This window comes from Oncorhynchus kisutch, linkage group LG21 (genome assembly GCF_002021735.2).
Source record: "Oncorhynchus kisutch isolate 150728-3 linkage group LG21, Okis_V2, whole genome shotgun sequence".
In the NCBI taxonomy this organism is placed as follows: Eukaryota; Metazoa; Chordata; class Actinopteri; order Salmoniformes; family Salmonidae; genus Oncorhynchus; species Oncorhynchus kisutch.
The window spans coordinates 27,277,578-27,287,651 of NC_034194.2; the positions used below are offsets into that span (position 1 = coordinate 27,277,578).

A 10,074-nucleotide genomic window follows, 5' to 3' on the forward strand; every position below is an offset into this window, starting at 1 on the left:
ACGCACAGAGGTACACACAGACAACTTAACCACACACAAAGGAATACGCACACACAGAGAAAGGTATACACACACACAAGCTTAACTGCACTAGAGGTCCTATTTTGGTCTCTCTCTCTCTCTCATACCACAGCTACTCTTAGCACACATTTCAACAGCACTCTTGATTGCACACATTTCACTCACTCTTGATTGCCCTAAACTGAAGATGTATTATGATTGTGATTGATTGGATATCTATATAATGCAGCTATGTTTTGTGGTGCTAGGCATAGGCATGTGTCAAGAGCAGGTCCTAAGAGGTGACCCAGAGCGTCCTGGGTGAGGTCAGTCAGTGAGAGGAGTGGAACCCACAGGGATTACTAGGATTTGCTGAGCAAATCTACTCAACAAAGACAGCTTTCCCACTGCACATGTATGAAACCTAAGCTGACAAACTAACCACCCTGGCCTGAAACCCAAGAGTTTCTGAGAGTGAAATCACAAACTGAAAGCAGGTCGGTGAGAACACCACGCTTGCTATAGGGCCTTGTGAACACCTGCCACTAAAGATCTTCTCTGGTTTCATTGGTTGTCAGTAGCCATGCCATGTTGATACCTTAAAGCTGGTGGCGTTGGTTGTCTTATTGCATTGGCCTGATATAGCTTGCCTGCTCCTAAGAACTCGGAAACGCGCCTGTGGGACTTTGTGGCGCTTAGCGAACGCTGGTTATAGCAGGCCAAGAGCTCTCTGTCATAAATTGTGGCTGACATTGGCTGTGTTTTCTGTGGGCTACTATAGGCTATTCTAAAATGAACAGGTCAGATTAACACAGATCCCCCCCCTTAAAGGCTAATCGAGACATCAAAACATTTCAAAAGCTGCAACAGCTGGAGTCTGTGATCAGAACTATAAAAGGCATAGCCATGGGAATGTGGTAACAACATCTATGTTCCGGCGTCCTGCCTGTTCCATATTTTTTTATCAGGCACTGAAACATGAGCACCCCACCCGCCTGACCGTCCATGCCCCAAATTCCTTGGGCATCAGCCCCGCAGGGTGGCAAATGAACACAGCCTGTCTGGTCCTTCCCCTACAGCGCATGTTTCAGCAGCCCACCCAACCGCCACAGGAGCACAGATAACTCATCCCCGCCTGATAACTGATGGCCTTTTCGGCCAACGAGACAAGTCCGCGGGACCGGGGCCCTGACGCAGTGAGATCCGATCCGTGACCTATGCTCTTTAGCCCCACACACCACCTCACTCTCTCCCCAGGCCTGGGGCCCATATGTCCTATGCCTCGTTCCTGGCGAGGGTTAGGGGTTACATTCCCTTTGAAGGTAGTCTTACTCCCGGCTGTTCACCCGACCTGGCGGCATCCCAAGTCGTTATGTAATTCCCCAACTGCATTATGAACAACATTGGCAGTACAGTATCCTACCTGACCCAAGAGATATGCTAATTCCTGAGGTTTAGGCCTACATAACAAATATAGGACTTTACACGGGGACTACCCTGATAGGCCTACATTCACTTGTTGAGGCAATAGAGCGCATAAATAGTTCATTCTGATCTGACAGTTGAACCACTTCTGGCGACCAGCAATGTTTGTTCTTTACTCTGAAGTTGGGATTAATTGTAGGACTGTACATTCTATGATTTATGTAATTGTATCAATATTTTGGCATAGTCATTCTAAATAGGTTACAGAGTAGGCCTACAGACTGACTGGCTGCTACAAAGTTGACAATTTGTGTGTGTGTGTGTGTGTGTGTGTCCCACTCCACGTGACAGTATAGATAGGCTACACTCGAAGTTGAGTCAATTCCAAAAGAGGGAGAGAATGTGTGTATGTGTGTGTGTGTGTGTGTGTGTGTGTGTGTGTGTGTGTGTGTGTGTGTGTGTGTGTGTGTGTGTGTGTGTGTGTGTGTGTGTGTGTGTGTGTGTGTGTGTGTGTGTGTGTGTTTATAAACAAAGGGAACATCCAGAAGTACAAATTCTCAAGACCCATGTGTTTCTTGTTATTGTTGTAGTTTTGATTATAGTGGGTGGGAGGTGGGGGGATTGAATGAGGGTGGGGTAGAAGAGAGGAGGAGAGCGTTTTGTCGCTTACCTTCCACCCAGCCGAACTGTTGCTGTCGCCTTTGTCTTTGAAGTACGGCACACATCTCACCATCCAGTCATAAATCTGAGACAGAGTCAATCTCTTGTCCGGCGTGCTCTCTATGGCTTTGGTTATCAGGTCAGCATATGATAGATTCCCCCACGCGTTCCTGCGCGACGAAGACTTCCGTGGCGTCTGCGAACCCGGGCCGCTGGTGCCGAGTGCGCCCGAAGTGGTCGTGGGGGAGTGGGAGGAGAGCGGGGAGCCTCCGTTCTCCAGTCCAGACAGCAGTCCTTCGGCCGTAGGGCTGTTGCTGTTCTGGTGGTCTGCTCCCACGCTGGAGCTGGTGCCATTGACGTTGATGGCCATGGAAGTGGCATGTTGTTCCTCTTCATCATCCTCTTCTTCGGGTATAATGTCAGTGTCGTTGCTTTCTGGTTTCCCCGCATTGGACTCGGGTCGGGGCAACGGCCAGGTGCACGATCTTGGCCGTTTTTGTGGCTCGAAGTCTGGGTCTATGGCCACGTCCAACTCATGGAGAGGACTGGGAGTTGGGATCTCGGCCATCTCTCCTTCAATTACTAGTTCGTCCCCGTTGCCCGCTGATAAAGTCAGTAGATAAGTAGTGGAGAGCTGTCAAAGTTGCATTCCATGAATGCACGCCCCCGTCCTTTGTTGCTATTCCAGACCAGCAGTCCCCAAGGGTCACTGCAAACTCAGCGCGAAATTATAAATTAAATCCTCCGTATTAAAAAAAGAGCACCAATATGCTGTTCAGGGTGGATTTGAAATGTAGAATGTCGTGGACTATTATAAATGTATTAACACCATAACTGGTAAACTATGGCTATTCTCCTTGGCTCAAAAAGCAAGCCACAGCTACTTCACGTTTGACAATCGCAACAGTTCAAAACGGGTTGCTGCATATTCATGGTATTTCTCCTCGACTGGAGCAATGGTAATAATAACAGTATAGTGTGTACAGTTCGGTTCACGAGTAAATTATAAACGGTGTACCACGGGTTCGTTCATCAATAAGCGGTTACGCGTTCCTTCCTTGCACGTTCAAGATCAAATCCCGCAATGATCCAAAATAACTGAATACACCTATTGCCACCGTGAAAGTGAAGCTGTGGCCGGGACACAGTGCAGCCCCCTCTGCGTTCAGCGCTGCCACGGATAACCGCGCTATGGTGAATTAGATGGCTGCAACACCAACGATTAATTACCGCATAGTTCTATTCCAATTGTCATTGCTGACATTTGAACAAACTCCCTTTCGCTTCCAAGTCCTTTCTACTACCAGACTGCACACAGGAAACCTGCGTTTGTTGTCAGTGTCGACAGAAAAACGAAAAGGAAAGGAATAACCGAAAATGATATCTGTCTTTTCAACGTCGCCTCTACTGACCACGCAGCACAGTTGGTATGGAAAACGAAACGCCACCTCACTCTCAGTTACAGTAGCCTATCTCTCCAGCAGCACACATAAACACTAACCTATCTGCTTAGCATATTCCGTCTTAAGACAGCCCTCAACAAGCTCTAAGTTATACAGCAACAGCAGCAATAGGCTAGTAGCGTTGCCACCCCCACTGAAAAGGCAAGCCCCCTGGATTCAGTATACGAGATCGCCCTTTAAAGAGACACTGCTCCTAAGCAGTCTACAGCATGTGTGCACTAAAGCAGTGGAGGCTGCTGAGGGGAGGACGGTTCATACCACGAGCTCATTCTCCCCAATCAAGACGTCACTAACCTCCAGTTGGGGCGCACAGGCATGTCAAGGCAAGCAGTGTGTGGAAGGATACAGAAATAGACAGACATATCGTCAAAATATTATTTTACACCGATAAGAACACAAAGAATATTCAAAGTTGGACAGAGGACATTCATATTTAATTCCAAATAATTGTATTGCTCCTTCTGTAAATGTTTACAATTCATAAGCTAATGACGCAGGCTACATTAGGACAATCATTTATACATATTGTTGACATATATTATTGTTGCCACTTCATCTGTATCACACTATTACAATGTAACAACTGACATACACATGTGTAACAACATAGGCAAATACCAGCAGGTGTGTTTATATTCCTTGTGTTGGGTATTACACTTCCTTCATGACATGCACATGTCATGCATTCTATCAAATATGTCAATGAAAGTCTCTCAGTCAAATTGAGTCATTTAAAAAATGTCTATCACTTGTCCCTTTAATCCGTGAGCATGGGTGCCAATCAATCTCGACAGCGCGCGCAGAACACGCCTCCTTCAAGACAGATCGACCGCTTCAAACATATGACGTCATTCCAGTTATAATCAAGAGATAAGGGAAGAAATTCTATACAGTTCTCCGTTCTGTAAAGTGACGCTTCGGAGTGATCTCCCTTCCCCACCACCAACCTCCTTGTCTGTACAAAAATATCAGCAGTAGCCAGCCTACATACGTCTTTGTTCCAGAGAAGATGATGTGTAAATTGCCGGTCCACCTTGCAGGGACACGCGGTCTCGATGTCTGTAATCTGTACAGAAATGATCGTGTTCCACCTGTGCGAACTGTGCTGTATTCATCAATGAATTCTTGGAACGGTTGGTATTGATTATGACTGGATAATAACGATCCGATATAATAGTTCAGAGAAAACACGCACACATCCTGCAAGGCATTACTTGTGTAGTTATGGCTTTGAATTTCACATGGAAAACATCCACACTATTTCATTTATTATGATCACAAAGGAAATAGATACACATGCATACAAAACGAACACAAGAACACACTGACACACACACACAGTCCCTCTTTGTTCCTCCTGTCCCAACTATAAAGAGAGGAATGGCTGATCCAGCAGTTTGGTGCCTGTGAATAGCTGCTGCAGTGGAGGGTTAACTGCGGGGTGATGTCACCTAGGTCCTAAGGCTGTACCAATCACCTGGAGCTCCTAACAGTCTGAAACGGCCCGACCTAACTTGCCACAATGTTTTTAGGCATCAGAGAGAGGAAAGGGACACAGGAGGTGGATGAATGAATGCTTCTGTAAGAGGACAGTGTAAAAGAGAGAGAGCAGTGAGCGAGAGAAAAGGTGTGACAGGTAGTCTTGCTGCTTGAATTGAAAACAGTGTCATCCTTCAGGGGTATATTTATAATGATCACATCACAGCATTGTCAGATGTGTCATTTCAGGCCAAGAACATGCATGTATAGCTGTTTGAAGTGCTCCTGTCACTTTAATCTATCCCCACCTGCTGTGAACTCTGATGTCACTCACCACATCACAGGAACCAGCTCAACAAAGACTTCCATTCAGTGTCCCTAAAAGAGCGAACACATCAACAGGATAGTTGTCTGCACAGTAGGGAGCCGTTCATTCGCTTGCTCTCGTTGCAGTGTGTTATAGGGGTCACAGGTCTACTGCAGAGGCCTACCATGGAGAATGATAGAGATAACATCATTGTATCGTCGCATTATTTTGGGCTCCCGAGTGGCACAGCGGTCTAAGGCACTGCATTTCAGTGCTTGAGGTGTCACTACAGACACTGGTTCAAATTCAGGCTGTATCACAACCAGTCGTGATTGGGAGTCCCATAGGGCGGCGCACAATTGGGCCGGTGTAGGCAGTCATTGTAAGAATTTGTTCTTAACTGACTTGCCTAGTTAAATAAAAATAAAATGGCATCTGTGTGTGTAATCTCCATTCTGAAGTAGTCAATTTCATTTTACTACTTCTCTGAGTTGGCAAACAAACTGAAAGGGTGCATACTGCCACCTAGTGTTTTCTCACAGGTATAATTAATTGGCTGAGCCTTCCTGGTGACCTGGATGGAATCATGTGATCCTTCCTTAACCCATAGGATGTCCCACCCAGTTGACTATTTTAAAATGGTGGGAACCCTCAATGGCAATGTCCATGCCAAAACAGGTTTTATCCATCTAGAACCCTCTAACTCTATGGGTCCTAAATACTTCAATCAGATATATTAGTGACTCTCTCTCCTCCACCCCCACCCAGAACACACTGTTCCTAACACTTCATTACCCCTCAAAGGCCGATGATGACCTGAAATATCGTTTGTGTCATTACCTTCCTTGTGTCACTAATTCTATTATTGAACCAATAGGCTCCCATTAGAGGGGCCGGGCCACAAAACCATCCAGTTGTAACTACCAATAATCTGACCCTCAAAGCTTCCAAACTGTCCCCTTCCTCACATATTGATCACTTCACTCTCCAACCCCTGAACCCCTCTCTCAAACCCTACCTCCACCTCTTTATCATGTCCCCTACCACAACCAGTCAGTGGCTAGTGTAATGTTGTGTACTGGCCAGGATCCCTGCTCACAGGACCAGAGGACTGTAGCCACCCCTCTGTGCCAGCGTGAATCATCCAATTAAGATGTACACAAAGGAGGGTGGCCATCTCTGTTTGTGTCTGATGTTTTCCCAAACAGCGTAATGCTCTGATTGGATTAGAGCCCTCGGAATAGACCGTGATTGATTTTCCCTTAATGGAGAGTTATGGTGGAATCATAGACTTCGATAGACATCACGTCATTGTGTCTGCCCCATTATGTCATCTGTGACAGCATGGACAGCGCCATTGACGCCATCTCCATTTTGAAGTAATCAAATGCTCTTCTTCTACTTCTTCTGAGTCGTAAACAAACTGAAAGGGTGCACACTGCCACCTAGAGTGGGTTGTTTGAACAGGTATAAATACAAGGTTGGCGATTTACTGCCACCTGCAGTTATGAAATGTTTCCTCACAAGTATAATTAATTGGCTGATCCCTCCTGGTGACCAGGATGGAATTATGTGATCCTTCCCTAACCCATAGGAAATCCCACACAGGTGACTACTTCAAAATGGTGAAAGTGTTCAATGGCACTGTCCATGCTAAAACAGGCTTTGGACACTAGAGCTCTATATCTATCTCTATGGGTGGAATAGACTGGAACTTACAGCTAACAAACTGACACACACACGTCCAGTGGCATTTTGATACTTACCAGGGAGCTGATAAGAGATAGTATATCTAATCTATGTGATGTGTCCTGTTACTTCAGCTCAGCAAAGACTTCCATTCAGTGTCCCTAAAAGAGCGAACACATCAACAGGATAGTTGTCTGCACAGTAGGGAGCCGTTCATTCGCTTGCTCTCGGTGCAGTGTGTTATAGGGGTCACAGGTCTACTGCAGAGGCCTACCATGGAGAATGATAGAGATAATGTCATTGTATCGGTAGCATTATTTTGGGCTCCCGAATGTCGCAGCAGTCTAAAGCACTGCATCTCAGTGCTAGAGGTGTCACTACAGACCCTGGTTTGATTCCAGGCTGTATTACAAATGGCCATGATTGGGAGTCCCATAGGGCTGTGCAGAATTGGCCCAGTGTCGTCTGGGTTAGGGTTTGGCTGGGTTAATCCGTCATTGTAAATAAGAATTTGTTCTTAACTGACTTGCCTAGTTAAATAAAAAATAAAAAAAACTGGATGACGTCATTAGAAGCAATAATAACAAACCTCTTGGTCATCACTTACCCTCTGTTGCCATCTTGTGGTACAACGTTAAACATCAGCTCAGTGTTTCAGTGTTTTTTTTGCTTCAGCTCTGTGTTCAAGCCATACCGGCAGTAACCCGTTTGACCATTTGAATAGACTGTGGCATCTAACACAATCAATATATATCCAACACACAATGGTGAATAAAATATTGCATCTGAGCTCAGTGTTGTAGTCAGTGGTGCCACTTAGGCCAGCAGCATATCCCACTGCTGGCTTGCTACTGAAGCTAAGCAGGGTTGGTCCTGGTCAATCCCTAGATGGGAGACCAGATGCTGCTGGAAGTGGTGTTGGAGGGCCAGTAGGAGGCACCCTTTCCTCTAGTCAAAAAAAATATCCCAATGCCCCAGGGCAGTGATTGGGGAGATTGCCCTGTGTGGGGTGCTGTCTTTCCGATGGGACAATAACTGGGTGTCCTGACTCTCTGTGGTCACTAAAAGATCTCATGGCACTTATTGTAAGAGTAGGGGTGTTAACCCTGGTGTTCTGGCTAAATTCCCAATCTGTCCCTTATGCCATCACAGTTACCTAATCATCCCCAGTTTACAATTGACTCATTATCCCCCTCCTCTCCCCTGTAACTTTTCCCCAGGTTGTTAATGTAAATGTGTTCTCAGTCAACTTACTTCGTAAAATAAGGGTTAAATTAAAAATCACACCCCACTCAGCTTTAGGATCTTAGTGAAACATTAATTATCGTGTTCAGCCAAGGCCAGAGTGACAACCAACAGGATGGCAGACCACCAGGGCCAGGACTGAGCAGCCCAGCAGCTAGGGATTGCCTAAATAGTTATCTCCCCTGATGTGAGCATGTTTTCAATACAGACTCCTTTTGTCGTACTGTATTCCATATAACACACACGGACCTTATGAAAGTTGCAGAGTATACCCTTAACCTTGTAATAAATCAAATCTAGTGATACATAACTTGACATTGTGGGAGGATAACCAACCTTCAAATTAATGGCAATGCATTTCTTAGCTGCTATAAATGCTTGGTCAGTGTTTTCAGTCTCCAGTATCAACATTTCCAAGCAGACAAAAACAGGGAGAAGGGAGAATCTGATGACATGCTGAGATAAAATAACATACTCTTATCCAGAATTCAGCCAGCCTTCACAAGACCATACCGTATGCTAATATGTTCCCTTTTGTGTTTTACACATCCATCAGAATAATTACATTTCTGTGTGCATGATATTCAGTTTCACTGGCATGTAGTACATTCTATGGATGGTCTTAAATTGCAGTAATTTATGTCTGAGATATGAGTATGACTGGGCATTCAACCTATAGGCATTCAGTGTGACAGGTTAGTACAGTGGTGAACCTATTGGACCTAGGCATTCAGTGGTGAACCTATTGGACATAGGCCTTCAGTGGTGAACCTATTGGACATAGGCCTTCAGTGGTGAACCTATTGGACCTAGGCCTTCAGTGGTGAACCTATTGGACATAGGCCTTCAGTGGTGAACCTATTGGACCTAGGCCTTCAGTGGTGAACCTATTGGACATAGGCCCTCAGTGGTGAACCTATTGGACCTAGGTCTTCAGTGGTGAACCTATTGGACCTAGGCCTTCAGTGTGTGACAGGTTAGTACAGTGGTGAACCTATTGGACCTAGGCCTTCAGTGGCGAACCTAATAGGCCTTCAGTGTATTGGTGATTCTGAAAGGACAGCAACCATAATACCAGCGCACTCATGTAGGACAGTGCACTCCACTACACCAGTGGTGTAGTGGAGGCTATACGCAGGTATACGCCATATACCCACTTTGTTGTCCGTGGGCATTATTCAGTGGGAATTGCCTATATCTGCTTCTTAATCCCTTCCCTTTAGTCCGAAGTGTTGGTTAGTAGGCTATTTGTGATGCACATTTGTCATCATGTGCTGTTTGCATCAGGGGCGTAGACATCCTCTTCGACAACACCTGCTGCAAACTAGACAACAACAAAAGCTAGCTAGTTAGACCATGGGAAAACTACTGCTCGCTATTGCACAGTAAACTTTTGGCCTTCAAGAAGGCAGAAGTTTCCATATGTTTTTGTAAATACAGTTCCACTCATTAAGTTAAAATGCAATTGGTTGATTCCACTGTCACTCCAACCCTTTCCAACAAAAATTGAAGAGATTAAATCAGAACATCATTGAAAATAATAATATAATTATTATTGTTATACTATTATAATCATTATTTTATAAATCCTTAACCCTTCTCTGAAGGCATATAAAGCCCATTGTTCCCCACTGTTTTGGGTTAGTAACAAATTTGTAGAGTGGCTTTATTTTCTCCTTTAGCATGCATTTTTTCACTATTCTGAATGTCTAAAGAATTCATTTCTTGTTCTGAAATAATCATGGTCTTGAATTGGACTTTTCTGGTCTCTGGCTTTTTGTCTCAGACCCCTTGTCCCCCTCCCGG

At 45.1% G+C, this 10,074-nt stretch overlaps 1 protein-coding gene across 1 annotated transcript in view; it reads right to left on the reverse strand.

Moving 5' to 3' along the window:
• foxo3b (forkhead box O3b) overlaps positions 1–3,632 on the reverse strand; it is a 93,789-nt gene extending 90,157 nt beyond the window's left edge. The window contains exon 1 of the mRNA XM_020471374.2: positions 2,096–3,632. Within this exon, the coding sequence (XP_020326963.1) occupies positions 2,096–2,653 (558 nt within the window). The 5' untranslated portion in view covers positions 2,654–3,632. The remainder of the gene's footprint in view (positions 1–2,095) is intronic.
• Between the last annotated feature and the right edge of the window lie 6,442 nt (positions 3,633–10,074).